Here is a 25,060-nt window from a genome sequence, read left to right as displayed (position 1 = left end):
ACCCTATCAAAGGCCTTAGATATGTCAAGAGCAATTGCCCTAGAAAGGTTGCCTCCATCGAGATTTGCTAATCATATGAGATATGATCTAGCAGAACAGAAACCATATTGTGTGTCACTAAGAAGGTTATTTTTGCCGAGATGGTTGATTACTTCTCTAACACAGATTCCAGCAACTTACTCATGACGCACAGGAGACTTATTGGCCTGTACTGAGAGGGGGAGGAGCGATCACCTGAATTCTTAAATACAGGGCATACTGATGAGATTTTCCATGGTGATGGGAAGCTATTCTCCTTAAAACAACGTTTAAACAGTTTTGTAAGTATGGGTGCTAGTTTTGGTTGAAGTTTTTTGAGTACTATAATTGGGATACCATCTTTACTGGAATCAAGGTTTTTGATTAGCTTGGCAACATCACGTACAGATATACGTATATCACATAACGTGTTTTCTGATACAGGAGGAAATATTGTGAGTTGGCGGCCTTGGTCGCAAAGGGTAGAATTAGCTGAAAAGTTCTTGGCAAAGAGTTTGGCTTTTCTGATGCTGACGAGATTACCTCAGGTCCATTGATAACAGTTGGGATAGAGCACACACTTCTGTTCAGGATTCTGTTTGCTATTTTCCAAAACTGGTGGGAACCAAGCTGCTGCTCAGCTACTTTGGACTTTACGGACTGAGCATACAACTCTCTTGCGTTCTTTATTACTTTCTTACAATGGTTGATGGCATTCCTGGAAGCAGCTTTAGTTTCCATACATCTATTACGTTGGAAGCAGTGGAAAAAGTGATTTCTGTGCGCAATGGCAGCAGCGCCTTCTGGAGAGAACCATGGCTGGCTGTTAGGTTTTTGCTGGAACTTTTTCGAGGGTATGAAATGGTCTGTACCTACAAGTAACCATTCCGTCAGGTCTGATACTATAGAGGACAAATCCTTTTTAAACATAGAACGCAGAGGTAGATCCGCTATAAATGTACGGAAGCTATCCCAGTCAGTCTTAGTGTATCGATATACTGTACGATGGAGAGGTACGTCTGGGGACTTATCACATTTCATTTTTATCTTAATTGATACAACAGAGTGGTTGGAAGATCCAAGAGGAGACAGAACAGAAACTGAACATAGTTCAGGGCAAGTTGTGAGAAAAAGGTCTAGCAGACTCGCATGCTGGCCGTCATTGTCGGGCACACGGGTGGGTTCATGAACAATCTGAGTGAGGTCATAAGCATAAGAAATCATGACAGAACCTCCCCTCATCATCGGTCTTGTTTGAGTGGGTGAACCATTCCACATTGTGAACATTGAAGTCTCCACATACGTGAATGTTAGTTGAAGGATAAGCAGATAGGACTTGGTCAATTTTCTCATATGCTTTTAAAGATAGTAACTCCGCTGTTGTGGGGGCGATAGAGAGTAAATATAAATGCAGTAGTGTGAGCTAATGCAACCCAGAAGCACATATAGGGTAAGTTAGGATCTTCTCTGGAGATGTCCCTACCACATGGAAAGCCATCTTTAATATAGGTACATATTCCATGTCGATCTTGGGGGGTCAGATTTAGAAGTTAAGTTAGAGTATCCTTTAATTGCGAACTCTTCTAGGGAAATAGCTTGTCCAATGACAGTTTCACTTAAAAATAAAAGGTCTGGTTTAGTCTCCTGTAATTGGGTTTCAACCTCTGGAAGGTTAGAACGTAGACCCGTGATGTTGGAGAAGGAGACATGGTAGTGGGGGGGGTCTACGTTGGAAGTTGGAGAACCGGGTATAATCATGTATTTTTTCTTGAAACTTTTCAAGATGGAATTTTGGAATTTGTGGACTAGGTCTTCAGGGAAACTAAGAGAGAAAAAGAAACTTTTTTTTTTTTATAGAACATGATAAGGTAAAGCCGTAACAATTACCCACTAATATGGCATCGAGAGGCCCCACCAGAAGCTACTGCATGGTCCAGAATCCATTCACCAAATGGCAATACAGCAGCCCCAGTACTTTGCACCTGCTGATAGGACAACCTCCTTAGTGGTTAATCCAAGGTTCGGGTCTCTGACTATCAGGCGGATAACGTCAGCCCAGATAAAACGTTTACCTCCAGCACCCTTACTAGTGACATGGCTACAAGGATAGACATAGAAACAGAAAATTTCCACCATCTCTGCCAACTGTTCGCGCAAAATACTGCCAACCTAGAAAACAGCTTTTTCTTCTCCGTTTGTCAGAAAAATCACTCATTAAAAAATGAGGACTGAGGGGCAAATAAGGAGAAGCGAGAGTAACGGGAGCTGCCGATAATGCATCCACAATGCGTTTTCTACTCTCCATTAAAAAAAAAAATAAATAAATTATTAAGTATTATACTTAAAGTCCAACGGACGTGTTTAAGGGAAAGTATGGTGATAGATTCCCCTCTCACGAACTAAAAATGAATATAATTACTATTTTTGTAATCAACAAACATTTATGGACGAGAAAAACGCTAGCATTTAATAAAACAGAAATACATAAATTAAATACTGAAATAAAATGTAGTTATTAATATTTGAATCTAAAGATAAAAAGTAGGATTAATATAGAAGTCACTTATCTCAAAAAAAAAAAACCCTATACAAGAAAGAATACAACCCTAAAATAAATAAATGGATTTAAAATCTCATTCCTTGTAAAGGAAATTTTTAAAGCTCTGGATCTCTTTGCATAAGGCAAACCTCCTTTGCATGTTATTAATAGCAATATCTTTCTAATGGTTTCTTTTTGTTTCCACTTTTTTTTTTTTTTTTGTACAGGGAATGTCCGAGGAAATGTTTGCCAACATCAGCAATATGCTTCCGAGTATTTTCCGACTGTCAAACCCGCTTGTTGTCAAATCGTCATAGCACTTCCGGCCCACCATGAAAACTTGCAGTTATAACAAAAGGACTAAACTGGACACTCAAACAAATTGATTCTCTCTCACAAGCAAAAACTTTTGAAACTGACAATCAATTGTCTTGTACCCCCCCCTCCCCAACTGTCGACAAAGAAGTTGAGATTGAAGACCAATCACAAGACACTTTGTAATATGGAATGCTTCTTAAATTCTATTAAACTTTTGGTGATTATGTAGAATGAAGTACAAGTGAAAATTGCATTCCAAGTAAGAACTCTTTGATATTTACTTACATATCATGCAAAAATAAATATCATCACCAAAAATTAGAAATACTTATTGAGTAGAATTTTAATTAAAGAAAAAATCAGTTTTCATATTTGGCCGATCCGACATTTATTGTTACTTTATTAAATGACTAACTGACTTATCTCCCCTTGATTTACAAGCTTTCTGCTCTTATCAGTGGTAGATTGACAAAATACGATAAAACTGATTTTTAGTTTTAATTGAAATTCTACTTGATAATTTTCCTAATGTTTTTTGCCTGATATGCTAGTATATCAAAGAGTTTTCATGTTAATTTATTTGGGACATCGATTTTCACTTGCGACTATCTGTATAGGCACTAATTTTTTTTTTTTATACTGATGCAGAATAAGGACTGAAAGATGCCAAATATAAGTTTTATTATTTTTTTTTTTTTTGCGTAAACGCTTGCCAATATTTTCTAAAAAAAAAACATTTCTGTTATTATGAAGATAATGAAAAATTAATTTAAAAATGAAATCAATATTTTTTGGATGTTACAAAGAAAATACAATGAATAATTATTGGATAAATTTTATGAAACTAAGAAAATTAAAAAAACAGTAAGGTAAGTTTAATGAATAAATATATATATATATTTTTTTTTGGGAATAAAGACATGATAGCAAACAATTTTTTTTTTTAATGATATTTTCTTTTTTGCGGTCAACACAAAGGAAATATTTAGTTTTCTTTTTATGATAAACCAATGTTAGCAATTAAATGTTTGCTTAAATGGCATTGTTGCTGCTGTGATTTTATTAGCTCAGCGTTTTTGCCCCTTTTGGCGTTTTACGTGAACTGCACAGAAAATTCCAAAGATAATACGGTCCTTATTCTGCATAAGTACCTCCCCCCCCTTTTTTTTTGCTTAGAAGAGAATCATTACTGAAAAAGAAATTTAAAAAATTTGAATTATTGTCTTGATTCAAATAAATTGGAAGAAAGACTTTATTGTTCGTGTCATATTTTCATTGCACTGAAATGTTCTATATATTTTATCTTGCATGAAATAATTTTTACCACAATGTATAAGTAAAATAAAATAAAAACATTGAAAAAAAAACAGTAAAATAAAGCAGATATCCAAAATTCACTCTATATTAAAAAAAAAAAAAAAAAAGTACAAAAAAATCATTATTATTTAAGTACTCTTCATGGAATGAAGAGATCATATTCCAAAAATCATGTAAATTGATCAAGTATTTATTTTATAGAGAAAATCAGTTTTATAATTTTAAGTGACTAATGGTAAATCATAGAAAAAAATCCTGGAAGTTTGAATTATCTCCCTTTGTTTATGCTAGATGGTGAAGTAAGACACTTCATACTTGCTTCCTCATAAAATTCGATTGTCTTATCTCTCTCTCTCATATATATATATATATATATATATATAAAAATGGCAAAATGTGTGTGTATTTGTATGTCGAGCAAAAAAATTCTGACAGACGCGTCGGAACATGACAAAATCAGTATCATTTTAAACCTCGATCTTTTGGACGACAGATATTAAAAAATTGACCCAAAACATTAATTCCCTCAACTGAGCAGTTTTTTTTTTTTTTTTTTACAAGGAAGGGGGGGCGCTTTTTTTTTTTCATCGGTATTTTTTTGCAAGTCATCGTCTAGCTTTAATTTCGACGTTTGTGACTTCCAGTTTTGACATCGGCTAAGACGTTACATTTTTTTTTTTTAAACTTTTTTTTTCTCCTTTGCGTTACAGGTTCGAGCCTGCCTAATACCATCTTTTAAAAATAAAAAAACCCACCTCTCCACCCAAATTGCCTACTGTTGTTTTGATCCCCCCTCTACTACCACTTTTTTTCAGGGTTCCTTACTACACCACCTCGACACAACCAGGCAATACCAGGTACCCCTGCTAATTTAAAAAATAAAATTACTTGATCAATTCATGACATTTTTGTGATTCAACATGTCAAAACATTCACCTTTGACAGCATTTGTTTCATAGCACAGTAACAATCATATAATTAGTATTCTGTTGATTTTTAATATTTCCCCACACTGAATCTTCAGAAAAACAGGAACTAAAATGAAATAAAGAAATGGGTATGATCATAAAAAAAAAAAATCTGAATAATATTTGCATCATGTGTTATGATATTAAATCCATATTTAATTTAATTTGAAAGCTATTTCTAGTTTAAAATTAATAGTCATAATTCTATTGTTAAAACGAGCCATAAAAAATTAAGTTTTAAACAAATGAAAGCAATAAAAAGAATCGTTTTGGGGCATCAGAAAATAAGCAAATTTTACCGATTCTCCTTTTCCAATTCTGCTACCAGAAACACAAATAAAATCAGATATTTTAAAATTCTAATTTGAATTCTCCAGAAATTATGAGTAGTAAAAAAAAAAAAAAAAAAAAAAAAATTGTTTAAAACTATCAATTAAATAATGATAACTATTAAATTAAACATTTTAATTAACAATAAATGTTAATTAAAAATAGAAAAACAATTAAAATTTAAATTGAAGATGTGGTTAAATAATCAAGTGTTAACTATTCTACACTTTCTTTTATGGATTATTAACCTATGCTGCACTTCCCACTAACAATTTTTGATACACAGCTTTTTAAAACTTGCTACTCCAACAATCAAATCCCAAATCAGCAGAGTCTCTGAAAACTCGGGCTTTTTATATGTAAACCAGAAGCTTCTCATGTGCATATGAGCTGACAAGATTGACAGTATATAAAGAGAAGCAGCAGCCATTTTCATTTCTTTTTATTTTAACTAGACACTACAGGCTGCTGAGAGAATAGGTTTGTACCAATTTTGGGGGCCATTTAACCACAAAAGACTAATTTGGGGGGGGGGGGGAAGTGTACAGATGAAAATCACATACAAGTAAAAATTCTTTCATAGAATTATCTATTAAGCAAAAGCTATGTATCCTCACCAAAAATCATGAAAAATTAGTAAAGTTAAATAAAAAAATAAAAATCAGTTTTTGTATTTTGCCAAACCCATCATTCATTATTTTGCTAAATGACAGACTGACTTATCTCCCCCTGATTTACGGGTATTTCAATCTTATTAATGGTGGATCAGCAAAATATGAAAACTGATTTTTATTTTTAATTAAACTTTTATTAAATTTTCCTAATTTTTGGTGAGGATACTTAGTTTTTCCTAATATGTAAGTATATTGAAGAATTCGATTTTCATATGTACCTGATACTGTACTTAAACAGCATTAGGTACCAAAAAAAAGTTGTTTTTAATCTTTGGTCCATACATATCTAAGGAAAATATCAACAACATATTGAAAAAAAAAAAAAAATGCATCATGTGACTATATTGACGTTTAAAGTAAAAACGATTTTTCCTTATATTTTTTAAAAATCTTTTTATTAATAGCTTTTACTACAAGCTGCACAATGAATTTGTTTTGTCAGTGGTTTAAGCGAAGTATTGATCCATAGTGTTAAAAAAAAAAAAAACAACAAAAACAATTTAGTCCTCCTTAAATATATGTGAACAGTAGTCATATCTTTAAGCTACTTCATAACAATTACCTTTTATAATAAAGTTGTATTCCTGTCTGTTTGGTTAATATATACAAAAAGAACACTGTTTCATGAATAAATTTCAATACTGTTTTTTTTTTTTTATTACGGCATGATATTTATATATATCATGTCATAATAAAAGCATATAAAAATCTGTTTTCAGTATGTGTATATATATATATATATATATATATATACACACACACACTATTTATTCCAGAAAAAAACTAAAATTCAAAAGGTTATCTCATTTGCATATTACATTAAAATAAATCTGTTTTAATAATTAGCTGTAAATTTTTAATGGAAATTAATAATAGAATTATTTTATGTATTCTATTTAGAAATATTATTTAAAGTTGATTTATTGAATCTATTTTTAATCATTAGAACCAACATCAGCTGTGTTTAAAAATGGAAATTATGTTTAAAAATGCAAGAGATATAATTTTATTTAAATTTTAGATATATATAGTTTTATTTAAATTAAAAGTTTAAATAAAATTATATATTAAGTACCTACGAGTTTTTCCCTTCAAGCTATGAGATTTTATTTCCCTGTTTGAATTTCATAGAAGAAGATGACTATATTTTATGTTTCCAAAACTCTAAAAGATGGTCAACTTTCAAGAAAATCATCACTTAGAATATTTGGTGTAACTTAAATAGTGTGTGACCAAGCCCTCTGCCTGGCAATGTTTTTTTACCTGGCAATGGTATGTACAGGTAGAACTTTTAATATGGCCACATAGATCTTTGCAAAACAAACAATGGTCCTAAATTTATTTTGGTAGCTCAAGTTGCATTATGGCTGATCAAAGTTTGATGACGATTAGAAAATTTGCTGTCTCATGTCCCAAAGTCAACTCTCAACATATAACTAAAAATGCAAACTCCAAACAAGTGAAAAAAATCCTTACAAATGTATCATGTCATCTTGTGGTAAAGGAAAATTAATCAGAATGAAAAAGAATAATCATTAGATCAAACCAGCCTGTAAACATTTGGCAAAATCCCAATCCAAATAAACAACAAACATGGTACTTATGGTATTGGTACATATGTCTCAAATAAATATCCTCATCAAAAAAACTAGGACAAAAGAAGTTAAATTAAAAATAAGGTTTTTAAAAATCAGATTGAATTGGGGTTGAATATATAAAGTAAAGACGATTTTCCGCTTCAGTTTTTGATTAATACATCTTTTTAGTAAGCTGCACAATAAAATCTGTTCTGCTGGTGATTTATGCCAAATAGTCTGTGATGCAAGTAAAAAAAAAAAAAAAATTGCCAAATTCAAAACGATTTTCCAAACACAAAGATTATCACAAGTTTGTAAGATGGACAGTTGTTGAGCTTTTCTGATCTTCAAAAATTCTGGATGCTAAAAATTGCTTCAATAAAGACTAACACAATTCCATTCTCCACTCTATCATAAAGACCAATGTGTATTTATATATATATATATATATATATATATATATATATATATATATATAATCTATTACACAAACGTTAGTAAAAAAAAAAAAAAAAAAAAAAAAAAGACAAATCCATTGCAAGTGTTTAGAGGAAGGGAGAAAGCAAATAGTCACTCCTTGACCATCTGAAATGAATTTGAAAAGAAATCCTCCATTATTTTCATATGACGTTTTCCTTTCGTTTTTTTCTTTTCTCTACTGATTGAGGTGCTTTTTTTAAAAGGCATTTTATATCTTTTTTTTTACCTTCATTGAATGAGACATTATTTTACATGAATTTCAGTGTGAACACTAGGGAAGCATAACCCCCCCCCCCCCCAATCATTTTTGACAGCGAGTGTTCATTCATTATTAATAATCTACAATCAGGTAACTTTTGGGAAGTGCCAAAAGCACAGAGGTTACTGATGCATATTGTGGGCTCGGAATGACATGGCGTTTGGTTGGAGTATTGTATCATTTTCAATGAAGATATTAGCAATCTTCACACATTTATGAGTATCAGATTTTAAAGAAAATCTGTTCTTTGCTCGGTCATAAAATATGCTTAAATATGATATTTTAATTCATAATTATTATAGAGACAATTCTCTATCGATTTATTATATTGAACTTTATATATAATAGTGAGATCAAAACTACAAAAATATATATATATATGACTTGAGAGCCTTCAGTTAGAATCGAAACCAAAATTTACAACTCTCCACTCTCATACCTCAGCCTCTGAGCCATGTCCATATGCATTATATATATATATATAATTCACCTGTCATCCCTTTTTTAAAAGAAGGAAAGAAGGAATTGCCTGATTGTTGAAGACAAGATTCAAGCAAGAGCACAAGGTTCACAGAGCTTTATGTATATATATAGTGTGTGACTCTTCATTAGAGTAATAGAAACAGTTTTACTATGTGATATCAAATCATTGTTTTTTTTTTTTTTTTTTTTGTCAACGATATGATAAAGAAATCTTTTCTTTGACCTGATAGTCTGCCGTCAAATAACCAGAATTTTTCAATGCCAGGAACGCCTTGTCTGCCCGATTCTTTAAAAGAGCAGAGTCATTAACGACAGATTCCAATTCTTCAATATTCATCTCCAGCAGCATACCTACAGAAAAAAAATTCAAAACAGTTATACAAGGGGGGAAAAAAAAAAAAAAACATTCAAAACAGTTATACAAGAAAAAAAAAGGGGGGGGTCTGGATTTGAACAAAAATAAAAATGATGATTCTGAATTTTTGAGATGAGGATTGGTTACTCGTATTATTTGGACCCATCAGACTACTGTTCTCATCCTGAGTGTGATTTTCACATTTTGGTTGATGTAAACTCAGACTTTCTTCAGGTGTATCTTTGTCGAACTTAGGAATGTTTCTGTTAAACTCAGGAATTTGGACAGAATTGAGCAGAACGCTTTTATTTACGTCACAGGGGGTAGCATGCTCTTGTTCTGTCAGCCATTACTGGATAGAAGTCCTAAATAATTCGCAATTGTATTTTTTGGTCGCCCACACTTAGGATTGAACCTTCAACCTTCAGAAGAAGATCACTTTTATAATTGATTTTTGTAAATACTCACACGACTGCCACTAAAATTACCTACATTTTTCTTCTTCATTGTACAAAGAACAGAAAATATATGTCTTATCAGAACATACTACACTTAGCTCCTAGCCTTATCCTAGCATGGCCTTTGGGCCTCGATAAGCTGTGATTCATTAGTACATAATAAAAAGAAAAGAAAAAAAAAACTCAAAACATGGTTAATGAAATTAAAATCCATTCCGAATGATATAATTCATAAACATTAGGAAGGATTTTTTTTTGTTTTTTTTATTAAGTGTAACAACATCGCAACAGATACTACACTTTGCACCTAGCCAATGTTATTAGGCATTAAGCCAACTACTTACAACATCAACAACTGGTTAGAACACCTCTTCAGACGAGCATCATTTTACATCAACCACAAAGAAATGAGAAAAGCACATAATAGATCTTAACTGAATTCCAGTCTTTACACTTATTGTGTACATATGAAATATCGTCTTTAATTCAAAAAAAGTGACATGAATAGGGGAGATAATTCAAACTTTTTGAAAGGGTGGTAAAAAAAGGGAGATAAATACAAAATCAAATAAAACTTTTGACAGTAAATTACAATTAAATAACCTTATTTATATATATAAAAAAAAAAGATATAATTCCTAACAATACTTAATATTCACCACAACTTGTATCCTATAAATTGATTTGGCAGCTCAACTGTGACACTGACTTCCGGAAATAAAATAAATAAAAAATAAAACAGACAAAAGAAAGCCTCACTAAACTGTTGCAGACATTTCTTTTCTACCCCAAGGAAAAATTCTACTCTCGAAAATTAGGAATATCAACACCTACCATCATGTACAATACATAAAAGAAAATTATTGGAAATTCCTTTTAATATTGCCATTATTCTTTGCTATACTTGTAACAGAGCGCATATAGCCATGTGAGAAAATCAGCAGCTGAAGCATAGCTGGCTAGCGAAAATATTAGCAGCAGCTGTTAAAGCATGTATGCAAATTAGCAAGTGTACACGACCTTGCATCACAATGAAAGGAAATAAAAATAAAAATACACCATGTGATTAAGGAGAGAAGCAAATTGCTAGCCAGGCAAGATGGACGTGTAAAGTCGAGGGTGAGAAAGCGCTGGCTAACGGCCACCATGAAATGGCGAAGGGAAAGACTTAAAAAGCATGTGTGCATAAAGACTTTTGAAAGATAACGAAATACGTTGTTTTGGAAGAACCACAAATAAAAGCAAAAAATAAATAAATAAATAAATAAAAAATTTTTTAAAATGTCAAGTTGGATTTTATTTTTTTCTTTGCAACAGTACCAGACGACATGTGGATCTGAAAGAGGTTTGAAGTCTAGTGACACAGTTAAAAACTAACGTCTGCGTTACATACTAACTCGTGTTCACAGTGTTTCCCCACGAACTATATTGACATAGCCTTAAAAAAACTCCTTTCAGATTTATTGAAATAAATTAAACATCAAATAATTAAGAAAGTTTTACTATTATGATAAAAAATAATTGATTTGAAATAAAGTTTGACTGAATGAAACGTACTAAACCGCATCTCTTGAAAACAAACCGCACAAAATTCCATGAACAAAGTTTTTAAAATACAAATAAAAAGTAACAGACTCAGTACCCCCCCCCCCACACCTCCTCGTTATTTTTATTTATTTATTTTCTTCTTTTTCACACTTTTTTCACCTCAAGACATATTGCCACTTGAACGTAAGGAGGTTAGGGTTACAACGTATTGCCACTTGGAACATAAGGGGATACTATTTCGGATCATGTCTAACTAGGAATTGTGGTTGCATTACATTTAAACTTCTGCAGGTCAGTACAGTCAGAGAAGCAGGAGACAGGGAGGGAATTCCCAAGAACAGCAGTTACAAGGAAGAAACTATAAAAGTAGTAGCCTTTCAGCATCTAGGTACCACAACAGTGAAAAGGTGTGATTTTGCAGCTTGTCAAGGTAGTCGGGGGCATCTACATTGAGGGGGAACAAGTGCCAGGAGTTCATCAGAGCACTTGTACAACAGACATAGGGATGCAACATTGAGACAAGTTGGATTTTGGGAATCTTAGGTCTAAGACTTACAATCGCTTAGGATTTCTACTTGGTCATAGGTGATGAAATGACAGCATGTTACCTTGGTAAATTAGATAAAGGGTTCTGTTCAAAAGTCTGCACAGATTCAAAAGTCTGACAGAAAGATTCCAGAGTTTGACAGAAAGATTCCAGAGTTAGATGGGATACACCTGAAGAAGGTCAGAGGTTACATGGAGCAAAACACGAGAATAACACCCTGCAGATGAGAACAGTAGTCCAAATAAACCCAAAATTTTTTGTCTCATTGCAACAAAGTTAATCAATTCAATATGCAAGTCATGTAGACGAGAGACAAACACACAGACACACATGAAGTGGTCTCATAATTTTATGAGGTGCAATAAAGATTGTCTTCCTTACCTGTTATTTTGTCGGCTAATTTTGGGTACCACATGACAACTTGCGAAAAGATGCTGTTTCCCAACTCGTTTAAATGGTTATCCGATGTACCTACTCTTGCTTTATTCATCAACACTTTCGGCCCATCTTCCACTACTGCCTCATTGTTCGCAGTTTCCAGCAGGGAAGAAACAGACGTAATTTCCAGTGATTTCAAATAAGTCGTACGAGCTTTTTCAACAGCAGAGTTTAACAAATTGCTGTCGGTGAGACATTGTCTTAAGAAACTTGGCTTTTTTTCTAGCAGCATTCCTGAAACAAAAGAAAATATAAATCAATAAATAAAAAGTTTGATATTTTTTTTTTATTTACTTAGAAAAAAAAAAAAATAAAATAAAATCTATAATATAAACCTCATCTGTCTGTTTAAATGTATGTTTGTATGTCTGCCTAAAACTTTTGACAGAGGCGACGGATTTTCATGAGATTGATATCGTTTTGAAGCTCAACCCCTTTGCACGACAAATATCGAAAAAATTGGCAAAAAACATTAATTCCTTCACCTTCAACTGGGCAATTTTCTACAGAGCGAGTGTCACTTTTTTCGCAGATATTTTCGAAAGTCATCCCCTCTTTTCGATGGACTAGCCTTAATTTAAACCTACGTCACTTCCGGTTTGGTGAGACACAACGGCAAAGATGTCAAGTTTTTTTTCACACTCTTTTCCTCCTTCATGGTACGGGTTTCGAGCCTGCTTGCCACAACTTTTTTTTTTTTTGCTCAACACACACCTCCAAACACCCAGGGCAACGTGGGGCACTGAGGCTAGTAGATATAAAAAAAAAATAACTATGTCTGTGCCAATTTTGATGGCATTTTAAGAATGTTCATAAAAATGTTTAGCTCTGGTTCAAAATTCTCTCTATATTAAAAAAAAAATAAAAATAAAGAAAACTCTGTATAATGTACAGATCATATTGCATTGATCAAGTAGTTTTATTTATAAATAAGAAAATCAAATTTTATGAGTATTTGAGAAGTGACTGTCTCGCTGGCCATTTTTGAAAAACAACCTCAAGAAACAAAGGAAGAATACTCAACAATAATTCATACTAGATTTATGTTGTAATGCCTACGAATTCTCATTAATTGCTTAAAAATGATTTTCTTTATAAAACTAAAACTAATGGAATCAATTTATGTGATTTTAAGAATATGATATTTTCGTTTCATCAAGGGTATGTACATCATACAAATTTTTCTTTATTTTTGTTTTTCCATATAGGGGGGGGGGGGGAATTCTGGACAGGAACCAATTTTTTAAAATTTTAATGTAAATAATTACCTCTTTTGACATTTTTATTCCATGGTTTATAAATGGGAGGAAGAAGAGTATTAATAGGAGAGATATTTTTAACTTTTACCTACAAAATTATCAAAAGATGACTTTCTATTTGCATGATAGAGGGAAAGTGAGGGAGAAGAAAGAGAAGGTTGAGAGAAGGAAAAAAAGAGGAGAGTGAGAGGAGGAGAAGGAAAGAGAAGAGGAGAGTAATGTGGCAGACAGATGTAATGTAATTTTTTCAGCTGACTTCTGAAATCAGGGTTGGCAATTTTGTCAGAGTCTCCTCCTCCAGAGCAGCATTCAGGTTGAACTGGCTTCCCTTGAAGAAGTTTCATGGGAATATCAAATTAACAAGCGGTCCCCAGTCACTTGCATATCCCCATCAGGAACGATGACAATGTTAGGTGTTTGCAATTCTTGCAGGGCAGTGCTGATGTCCTAAATACAACGCTTGGTATTTTCAAATGGTTACCCATCTGGTACTGACCAGGGTCAACATTGCTCAGCTTTAGTGATCTAACAGGAAGCGGTGTGTCAATGTGATTATGCCATATAGTAAGTGTTTGATTATTTTAAAACAGAGTCAATTCAGATTTTTTTTGTCAACTAATTCTTCATTTCTGAATAGTTGGAGTCAGCAGTTTTTTTGAAGAGTCAGAAATCAGAGTCAGTTTTCATTAAAAAAAAAAAATGGCAGAAAGTGAGAATCTGATTTTTTTTAGCCTCCTGCGTCTCTTGTCATGGTTATTTTATTGATGGTAGTACAGGACACTGTAAAATATAAAAAGAAAAAACAGCAAGATAATCCAGGTAAGTATGCTCACAGCGATAATAGTGATAATTAAAATGAACTTATTTTTGTCCTTATGAATTTTTGAGATGAGGATTGATAATGCGTATTTGAGGTGCTCGATGCCAGAGAGGTAAAGCTTCTAGTGGCTTGAATATCCGTTTTCTCCAGTACTTTATTCTCCCATCCATGCTGTATCTTTTGAGCTGGTCGACAAAGTGATATCGCTTTGCCATTCTAGCGCAGTTGTCCCTTGAAATAACGTGATAAAACAAACATGTGCTCACTAGCAAAACGTGCGAAAACGAAAAAGAAGAAGGAAAAAAAAAAAGCATGTGGGGACTGTGCTTGCCAAATAAAGCTTGACAGGGGTGATTGAACCAGATGAGCATGGTCATGCAGTTCCATCAACAAAAATTAGTGATGAATGAAGGCAATCAATGATAGAACACATCACTAGTGTGCCTAAAGTATCGAGTTACTACAGTAGGGCAAAGAGTCCCCACAGGAAGTACCTGCCTCTTAGACTGAACATAAACATTATGTACACATTGTACCTTAATTGGTTGAGCCTATCAATAACGATTTTAATATATTTTTAATATTGAATTCAATGTGAGCTTCAAGCTACCCAGTAGGGATACGTGCAACTAATGTGATTTAGTGAAGAATGAAATACACGAGTTAAGTGCAAAAACAAATAGTGAAAAAAAAAAAAAAAACAAAAAAAAAAAACAAATCGCACAACTGCAGGATGGGGGGAAAAAAACAAAACAAAAAAAAAACAGCATTTAGATGTAGCAAAGGAGACTCAGAATCTTTTATAGGCCTGCAAAAATAACCAAGATCCATGTGTTATTGCATTGTGCTTCGATTTGCAACACACACTGCCTACTCCAAAGCTGACCACAAGAGTCCAGTCCTACAAACGTAAGCTTTAGATGTACAATTTTTGTATACGTAACACAAACAGGAAAAGCTGTCATGTATTCATGAAAGGAGTTCATGGGTAAAAGTTCTGCAGGAATAGTTGTCTGCAAAACTGCATCGATGCTTCTGTAAACAATAAAGTCAAAACATTGCATCTTTTTAGTGACAAATATGGTGGACAAAATAAAAATATTAATATGAGGCTTACTTGCCTCTGGAAAATACAAAGTTAGATTCAACAAAATTGAGCACTTTTTTATATGATACCTGGTCCCTCCTACTTGCTTTGTGATACGGATTTTTTTATACGATACCTGGCCCCTCCTACTTGCCTTGTGATACGGATTTTTTTATACGATACCTGGCCCCTCCTACTTGCCTTGTGATACGGATTTTTTTATACGATACCTGGCCCCTCCTACTTGCCTTGTGATACGGAGTTTTTTTATACGATACCTGGCCCCTCCTACTTGCCTTGTGATATGGATTTTTTTATACGATACCTGGCCCCCCCTACTTGCCTTGCGATATGGATTTTTTTATACGATACCTGGCCCCTCCTACTTGCCTTGTGATACAGATTTTTTTTATACGATACCTGGCCCCTCCTACTTGCCTTGTGATACGGATTTTTTTATACGATACCTGGCCCCTCCTACTTGCCTTGTGATACGGATTTTTTTATACGATACCTGGCCCCTCCTACTTGCCTTGTGATACGGATTTTTTTTATACGATACCTGGCCCCTCCTACTTGCCTTGTGATATGGATTTTTTTATACGATACCTGGCCCCTCCTACTTGCCTTGTGATACGGATTTTTTTTATATGATACCTGGCCCCTCCTACTTGCCTTGTGATACGGATTTTTTTATACGATACCTGGCCCCTCTTACTTGCCTTGTGATATGGATTTTGGGAACATAGAAAAGAAAGTAAGATGTGTTGAGGTTTATTTACAACCTAACTATGCTGACCTTATCAGTGCCCGTCGTCATACAAAACCGTTCACAGTGGTTAAGATGCAGAGGAATAGGTTTGTAGATGTTGCCGTGTTGCAGACCCAAATCACCAAGAAAGCAAAACCTGGGGCCAACTTAAAAAATGGCAACATGTTTGTTTATATCGACACCTACAAATAGAGCTTTGTCATGAAATCAATATATAAACAACAAAGATCATGTTTATGTCAAATTGCAGAAGGGAAGATCAAAGTCTTACAACAACCATGTGTTTGACCTTGCAACAACACACTCCAGAAGTACATCTGTTAAATGGGATGTTAAGAAGCTTGAGGATATTAAGGCCCTGTTAAATTTCATCCCGCCTCACCAAAAACAGTTTATGGTGGACGTGATTGCAGCGCAAGAAGCCTTGATGTTGATTATCATGATAATCCTGATGATGACCTGCTTGATTACTAAGGCTCACCCACAAGCAACAGTTCACAAGCCGAATAGTATCAGCAGTAATGTGTTACATTAAACATTGTAATTTTTTTTCATTTTTTATAATTTTTTTTTATAATTTGTTTCATTCTTAGTCTTTTTTGGGCATGACTGTTACTTTTATCATTATCTATGTATTTAACTGCAATCTTTTTTTAAATCAATTTTCACCCCAAACAAGGCGCAGTGCCACTTTGAAGTAGGGGGCTATTATCAAGGGTATTATGAAGGGAGATGAGCAGCAAGATGTTTGTTCACATTACACTTGAACTTCTGCATGTCAGTACATTTTGGTAAAACAGAATCCCGGAAGGGAGTTCCAAAGTCTAGCAATTCTGGGGAAGAAACTATTGGAGTAAAAGGCTTTCTTACACCTAGGAATCTCTACTGTAAAGGAGTGGGACTTAGCTGCTTGTCAGATTTGTCAGGGGTAGTCACATCGAGGGGGTACAAGTGCTTGTAGTTCGTCAGAGCATTCACCATTAAAATACTTGTAGAACAGGCAGAGGGATGCAACATTTCGTCGGTGGGACAGAGGCTGAAGCTTAGATGACAGTTCAGGAACTATCAGGTTGGCGAATTTATTTTGAACCCTGTCCAAGACAAGCAGCAGATGCACCAGCCCAAATGTGACAACAGTACTCCATACATGGGCGAATGGTGGCCTTATAGAGGTACAGGATACTAGACTGATTACCCAACAAAATGAGTCCAAAAACATATTGACATGTGTATAAATAATAATTTTATGCCAGTTTCCAAATTGTTGAACTTTGAGCAGCGATTACTCAAAACCTGTCTTACAAGGTTTCGTCCAGTGTAACTTCCGACCTTCTTCAGGTTTATTTTGTTCGACTCATGAATTTCTGTTGAACTCAATAATCCGAGATTCAATCCTCAGTGGGAGCAATACTGAGAATATAATTGTGTATTCCTTAGGGCTCCTACCCGATCATGGCTGACAGAACAAGAGCATGTTATCCTGGTGAATTATATAAAGGGTTCCGTTTGAAATTCAATACAGATTCCCAAGTTTAGCAGAAAGATCCGTGGGTTTGATAAAATATACCTGAAAAAAATTATATTAAATCAACCGAAATGCTGTGTGAATAACATTCAAGATTAAGAACAGTAATTCAAATAAACCTGAAATCTTTTCTCCGTCTCATTGAAACAGAAAAGTCGAGATTAAAGCACAAGTTATCCCCCTTAGTACAATTCCTATTTGAATTTCTTTTTTTTTTTTTTCGTGCTATATAAAAATAAAAAACTGACCTGTGATTTTGGCACAAAATATTGGATCAATGGCTGCTACTTTATCAAACAATTCTTCAGAATCATTGTCCGTCCAATCAAAAAGAACATTCACATTGCTAGAAAAGAAAATATATATATATATATATTTAAATAAATTTTTATATGTACAATATTTAAAAATTGCTAATAAAAGCGGTTAGTTTTGTAAATTATATAAAAAAAAAAAAAAAAAAATCCATCCAACTAACAATCATCTAAAAAATAGCATTAGAATTTAAGTTTAATTAAATTTCTCACGGATTTATATTAGAGTTATCTCCCTTAGATATCAGAGTTATCTCCCTTTTGTGTGTCGAAATTCAATAAAACAAAAACTTTTTATTCCACAAATAATCAAGATGGATCCATATAAGAAATGATTAACCGATGAAAACTATACCGTGGGGTTGCTTTCCAGTTGACTACCACATGGTCGTTTTCAAGTCCAATGTAAACACATTCTTTTTGAGCTATTCATGTAAATCAAATTCTATCCAATTTTTACCATAACTGATCATTACGCTGTTGTCTCTTTAACCACCGTACACTCATTAATCTTTATCCTTGCAGGGCGTTCAAGCCTTGATAAACGATGAAAAAAAAAATCAAAGTAATTGACATCCATCTGGAGCTGCTATTGGTGCTCCAAGCGATGCCCTGAAGAAACTTGCTAAATTGAGTACAAGTAAAGTTATGGATAAATCTGAATTGCGATGGTTATGAGATTTCTGGAAGTTCCAGCGTGTTTTTTTATTTTATTTCATTTTTTTACACATAGGCATCACCAGAGGCCACTCGAAGATAAGGGTTAAAGAGTGTACAGTAGTAAAATTGGACAATATTGTAATCGTTAGTAATGGAAACTTGGTAAATTTGTTAACTTCAGTGGAACGACTCAAGAACTTGTTTATGTTGAACTTGAAGACGACCATATTGTAGTCAGCTGGAAAGCAGGAAAATGGAAGAGTTCCACAGGTGTGCAGTTCTAAGAAAGAAGCTTCGTTCATGCAGTTTAGGTTTAGGCACAGATAAAGAGTGGGGGGGGATCATTGATAGTGTTTTCAACTAGATGAGTGTTTCTTGTGAAAGTTTGGCAAGGGGGGGGACTATAGATTGTGTTCCTCTAATACAGGAAAACATCAGACTGACTGGCATGCCATCGTCCCTTTTTGAACCGGGAACTGACACTGGCAGTTGTCCATTGCTTCAAAGTCGCACGAGTGTTAAAATAAAACCAAAAGAAGACGAAAAGCTGGCATTAAAAGAAGTACTCGACACATTTGAGAAGCAGATACGTACACCATTATAATGACCAGGTATACCTGTCTATACTAAAAAAAAATGTAACGGCTACATAGACCCTATTTAGGCTTACTCTATTTATACCAAGAGAAAATAGGATAAAATATGTAATCACTACATCACTATTTTTAAAGTGACAGTGCAGCATTCATCATCATTATGCATTTTATCATCTTACTAGCAGACTGCCTGGTGTAGCCCGGTCATAAAACATGCATAAATGATATTTAAATTATGCAGATGTTTCTGTTATTATCATTAGAGCCAATCATCTACTGATTGTTATATTGTAACCAATATAGTTTTAAAAAATTGAAAGAAACTGAAACGTGCATGCGAGTATTATATTTTCTCAAAACAATTCACTTCTTGTAAGTTAAAAAAAAAAAAAAAAAAAATACTTGAGCTGAAATCAAAACCAAAACCTAAAGACAGTGAGTCAAATATGATAACCATTAGGCCAGCTTACCACAATCTTTAAGAAGCGTTTTCAAACTTATTCTTAACATAAGGAAGCTGTCATGAAACAGTTGACAAACATAAAAATTTGATGGCTCCCCAAATACTAATTTTTCAATTTTGAACTCCTTAGAAGCCCTTTTTTCCGAATGGAAACCGATTAAAAAGTTTTCCACATGTCTGAATACCCTACATACCAAAATTCAGTGAGTATATAGGTTGAGAGTTGTCCTCATACACACACTTTCTTTTAGGCTCATTCTATGGAAAGTGGTCCAAAATCAGAATTTTAAAGCCAATATTTTCTAGCATTGTTATGTTTTTTGTTGAAAAACAACACCCTAAACTACAAAAAATTTTCAATTCTGATCTTTTCTGTGTTGTCTGCGCTGTGACTATTGTAATAATTAGAAGACTCCATAAAAATTTATAAAAACACATTTTCAAACAAAGTTGGCGTCGAAGAAAATGGATGTGTAAATACGTATGTATTGGTTACGGCCAGGTATTTTCTCTGACCACATGCTGGCCGTAACCAATACATACGTATTTACGCATCCATTTTCTTCGACGCCAACTTTGTTTCTCTCCTGCCGAGCACATGCTGCACTTTTTTTTTTTTTTTTTTTTTTCCTCGTGCATATTTTTCTTTTTTTTTTTTCCTCGTGCATATTTTTCTTTTTTTTTTTTTCCTCGTGCATATTTTTCTTTTTTTTTTCTCCGTGCATATGCATATTTTCCAGCTACTACTGCTGCTTCTGATCTCCTTGCAAGCCAGTTATCCTTTTCTGCTGCTGATATTTTCCCATGCGCTCATATTCACTAGTGTTACATTTTCAAATTTAAAAAAAAAATAATTTTTTTTTAAATGGGGATCACCACTTATCAAGGCCTGGAAGCCACTCGGGGATAAGGGTTATTGCGTGTACAGTAATCAATGGGATAGTATCGTAGTAATTGTTAGTATTGGAGATTTGATAAAGTGTCTTAAGGAGGCGATTCATCAGGAATTTGTTTATGTTGGACTTGAAGACATCCAAGTTGTAGTCAGGTGGGAAAATACCAAACGGAAGAGAGTTCCACAGGCATGCACATCTAAGAAAGAAGCTTTGTTCATGGAATCTACATTTTGATTTAGAGTGGGGAAAATTACTGACAGTGGTTTCAGCTAAATCCAATTTTTACGACATTTTTATTTATTAAATTGTTAGGTGAAAGTACAGAATAGTTACAAAACCCCCTCTCTCCTCCCCATGTTAAGAATGGCTTTCTAAATAACGTTATTATTTCAGTGCAGTGCCATAGGTGCACAAGTATCAAAATCTATCACAGTGCACGGTGGGTATTTTATCCTGCTGAAACGGCGAGAAGATGTGATGCTAGGCTTAGAAAGTGGGATTGAAAACCCATTGTCTTTTTTTTTTTTTTTTTTTTTACAAAGGAGTTACCACTTATCAAGGCCCAAAGGCCACTCGAGGATAAGGGTTAATGAGTGTACAGTGGTCAAGGGGAACATGTCAGTCATCGTTAGTAGTAGAAATTTGGTAAATTGGATTACTTAAGGGGAAGGCTCATCAAATATTTGTTCACGTTGGACTTGAAGACAACCATATTGTAGTCAGTTGGAAAGCAGGAAAACGGAACTGAGTTCCACAGGCATGCAGTTCTAAGAAAGAAGCTTCGTTCATGGAATCTACGTTTAGGTTTAGGCACCGATAAAGAGTGGGGGAAATTAATGATAGTGTTTTCAGCTAGACAAGTGTTTTTCATGAAAGTCAGTTCAGGTGGGACCATAGATTGGATCTCAGATGAACATTTGCCATGAAAATAACGATAAAGCAGATACAGGCTCGCAACGTCTCTTGTGGAAAAGAGGTTCCGGGGGGGGGGGGGAGGGCATCCCCCCACTAAATTACAAAGTCTATTTTGAACTTTGTCAAGGCAGGATAAGCTGCTTCTAGCAGCTCCTGCCCAGATGTCGCAACAGTACTCCATCCTTGGACATACTTGGCTCTTATGCAGGTAGGGAATTGCTTCAGCAGCAAGATATCTACTGGAATGGTAGAATGATCCCACCATTTTCCCAGTAACCGTGGCAATGGATTTGATGTACGCGTTTCATCCCAGACTGGTCTGCAAAAAAAGCCGGGGCAACCTCATCGGCATTCTTCTGTAAGGACGCCTCAGGCAATTAGCAATAAACTTAAGAGAAGGTAAAGCCTGGGAGGTGAATCTCCTAAAATTGCACAGAACTAGCATCAAACCACAATCAGAGAAATGGCATACACTCGTTTTGAGATTTATTTTTGTGTTTGCAATGGAAGAAGTATTTTTGGGATGAGCCGGATTCGTAGAAATATTTTCAGGTTTATCATTAAGTACGGAAAGGACACATTTTTTGTGTTTTTCCACACAAAATGATCTGTATACAGATCTTTATTTAAATTAAAATAAATAAAATTAATAAAAATGAAAAATATATAGCAAAGGCAAGAGAAGTTAGAAGTTTAGAGTTTTAACTCATTTTAAAGCGTTTATTCAGTTCGAAACACAAGTAGTGTATCGAGTTTTTGGGAGAACAAGAAAAAAATGGCTGACACGAGAGAGTCACATCTTCGGAGCCTAGATAATCGCTCAAAAATAGAAAATCAGAAAGAAAAAAAAAATAGAAACTCACCCAATAAATATCACACTAACATTTATTAGTTATAGATTTTTTTTTTACCACGTTTTCATTTTGTTGTCTATAATTAAAAAAATACCGGGTGCAGCTTAGATAAGTAGGTCCCACAGCCGAGCCTCGTTATGACATTCGGAAAATTTAGGTGAAACTACCGAAAAGTAACCTTTTTGAATGAAGATGGATATAAACAGTATTTTTAAAATTAATTTTACTTAAAAAAAAAACATATATAAACAAAATATTTTAGAAAATAATTTCTTAATTTTAAATAAAAATTGATTGTAAAGAAATTTTTTTTGTAAATAATTATTGAAAAATATTGCGGTGTTTACATAGCTGGTTCTTTGGGATAATAGGAGAGCGCCTCGAACTCCCTTAAAAAAATAAAACAAACAAACAAAAAACCTTTAGTGTTTTTACTATCAACAATGGTAGAAGCAAGCACCGGTGTCATATGTCACGTGACCTAACTGTTCAGATTTTTCATCTAATTCATTTTTTATCTAAGCTGCACCAAATGCTGAATCGAACATATGTATTAAAAAAAAAAATAATTTTTTTTTTTTTTTTTTTTTTTTTTTTTTTACAACCTGCCCCAGCGGCGTAGTATAAAAACTCAACCTCCATGTTAAGAACGACTTTCGGAGTAGCCACCCCTCCCAACCTCCCCATGTTAAGAACGGCTTTCGAGGTTGGGGGCGCGTTTATTCCGAAAGCCGTTCTGAACATGGGGAGGTTGGGGTGTTTATAATACACTGAGGCAGTGAGGCACGTCGTAAAAATTTACCAAAAAAAAAATAAAAATAAATAAATAAATGGCAGATCTGAATGCGAATCACCCCCCCCCCCATTTTTGTAGTAGTATAGTTTTCGAGGTTAGGGGTGTCGATTCCGAAAGCCGTTCTCAACATGGGAAGGTTGGAGGTGTTTATACTACGCTGAGTTAGGTTGTAAAAAAAAAAAAAAAATACCAACTGCAGAATATCGGTTAAAATTATAGAGGGGAACGATTCTCGCTCAGGTCCTCCAAATAAATTACGTCATTTTTACCGTACTAAATCAAACAAACAAACAACAATTATTTGATTTGGGTTATTTCTTAATTTAAAAAAGAAATACTTACGAAGATGTTGGAATGTTTTCATCTTCTGCTGGTTCTGGTGGGATGAGGATGGGAAGAACTTTTGTTACCCTTTTCTGAAGAATTTGGAAATCTTGAAGCATCGTCAAAATGTCTTTTTGGCCGCATTCAAGCAAGACGCCGGTCACTTTCGACACGGTTTCATCGTTCAACCGGGGGAAATAAGAGGTTATTTGTGCATGAAGATGGTCACCTAACGTCTCCAGAGTGGTTGGCAAGTCGAAGGCGGTCGTGTCTCCCTCCTTTTGACTTTCGTCGCAATTCATTTTCAACTTCCTTGAATTTATTTATTTTAATTTCTTCGTTAGACACAAAAAAAAAAAAAAACAGACTCTTCTGGTCACGTGACAAAAACAAAATCAAGGAATGAGAGTTATCTCCCCTTGATTCAAGTTTACAATGAAGTCCTTTGGCTTTTTTGTTTAGGAGTAAAGTGTAGTATACACTTCACCTTTTCTGGTCTTGGGAAGTGAAGGAGAAATCCTTATTGACTGAGACAATTTTATTTTTGTTTCTAATCAGTGTCACTTTTTGGGGAGCTGGATTTTCCCCCCGTAAAAAAAAAAAAAGAACAAACCGATCTTGTGTTTAGCTCTGATCTCGTGGGGAGGTAAGTAAATAGGAACGAAGGGGCTTCTATATTATAATAACGAAATCCAATTAGAGAAGTAACAGTCCGATTTTGACCAAAGTTAACACTCTTATACAACCTAACAACATTACAAGTGCATTTACAAAGTTTTATTATTTTAAACTTTAATTCAAGCTATTATATAAAAATAATTTCATGAAATCGACAATAGGTTCACTACAGTGCAATATAAACTACAATGCGAGGAGGCATGTGAAACTTCCTCCTAATGCACTGGAGCAGGCAATCAATAGATTTGATTGAAAAATGGTCGATTTCACCGATTTTGATGACAATTAAAGTAGTGGAAGTGTGGAACATTCGCTGGTGCTCCTTTGATTTTACTACAATAAATAAATAAATAAAAACGGTAAATTTGTTGATGAAGACGATCTGTCAGATCGCCCCTTCCTCGCCAAAACTGAGATTTCAATTTTTTTTAGGCGATGTGAACACTCTGAAACAAAGCAATTATATTAGAATTCAGACTTCCGGGCACTTTCTAGCACTTTTAGGGCACATAACCATTTTTGGTGAAAGTGCAGTGGGGGACCACCCGAAGACGGTCAATGTGCATTGGTTGTCTAATCTGCACGGGGTGTTTATTCCAAAAGCCGTTCTTAACATTGGGGAGGTTTATTCCGAACGGCATTTTCTTATTTTCAACTTGTCTGTAATTAACTTCTTAAAGGTAAGTCTTCGAGTGCTCCCCCAGTGCACTTTCACCCCATTTTTTTAAGGGAAAATAAATTTTGTGTGTGTTTATTTTTTAGAGGAAATAGATTTTATTGTTGAAAGTTTGT

The 25,060-nt window shown here is 34.2% G+C and overlaps 2 protein-coding genes across 3 annotated transcripts in view; one reads left to right on the top strand and one right to left on the bottom strand.

Moving 5' to 3' along the window:
• LOC145247938 (FERRY endosomal RAB5 effector complex subunit 3-like) overlaps positions 1-4,125 on the top strand; it is an 807,792-nt gene extending 803,667 nt beyond the window's left edge. For both annotated transcript variants that reach the window (XM_080109577.1, XM_080109576.1), the window contains exon 14: positions 2,785-4,125. In XM_080109577.1, the coding sequence (XP_079965703.1) occupies positions 2,785-2,874 (90 nt within the window). In that variant the 3' untranslated portion in view covers positions 2,875-4,125. The remainder of the gene's footprint in view (positions 1-2,784) is intronic.
• Positions 4,126-9,043: 4,918 nt separating this feature from the next.
• Positions 9,044-23,982, bottom strand: LOC145247939 (uncharacterized). Its single transcript, XM_080109578.1, has 4 exons — positions 23,609-23,982; positions 18,021-18,118; positions 12,253-12,543; positions 9,044-9,314 (listed from the first exon to the last, which is right to left on the bottom strand). The coding sequence occupies exons 1-4, from the start codon at positions 23,890-23,892 to the stop codon at positions 9,154-9,156; spliced, it is 834 nt and encodes a 277-aa protein (XP_079965704.1). The 5' UTR covers positions 23,893-23,982; the 3' UTR covers positions 9,044-9,153.
• Positions 23,983-25,060: the final 1,078 nt, after the last annotated feature.

The sequence above is a fragment of the Euprymna scolopes genome, chromosome 26, assembly GCF_053919585.1.
Source record: "Euprymna scolopes isolate OS-2025 chromosome 26, ASM5391958v1, whole genome shotgun sequence".
NCBI lineage: Eukaryota > Metazoa > Mollusca > Cephalopoda > Sepiida > Sepiolidae > Euprymna > Euprymna scolopes.
Note: the sequence above shows the minus strand (reverse complement) of the source record. Positions and strands in the feature narration are given on the sequence as shown.

Excerpts from the sequence above, each read along its gene's own strand:
- LOC145247939 (XM_080109578.1), bottom strand. The coding sequence starts at position 23,892 with ATGAATTGCGACGAAAGTCAAAAGGAGGGAGACACGACCGCCTTCGAC. Across the intron at positions 18,119-23,608 it reads GAAAACATTCCAACATCTTC|CAATGTGAATGTTCTTTTTG; the intron begins GTAAGTATTTCT and ends TTTCTTTTCTAG. Across the intron at positions 9,315-12,252 it reads ATTAGCCGACAAAATAACAG|GTATGCTGCTGGAGATGAAT; the intron begins GTAAGGAAGACA and ends TTTTTTCTGTAG.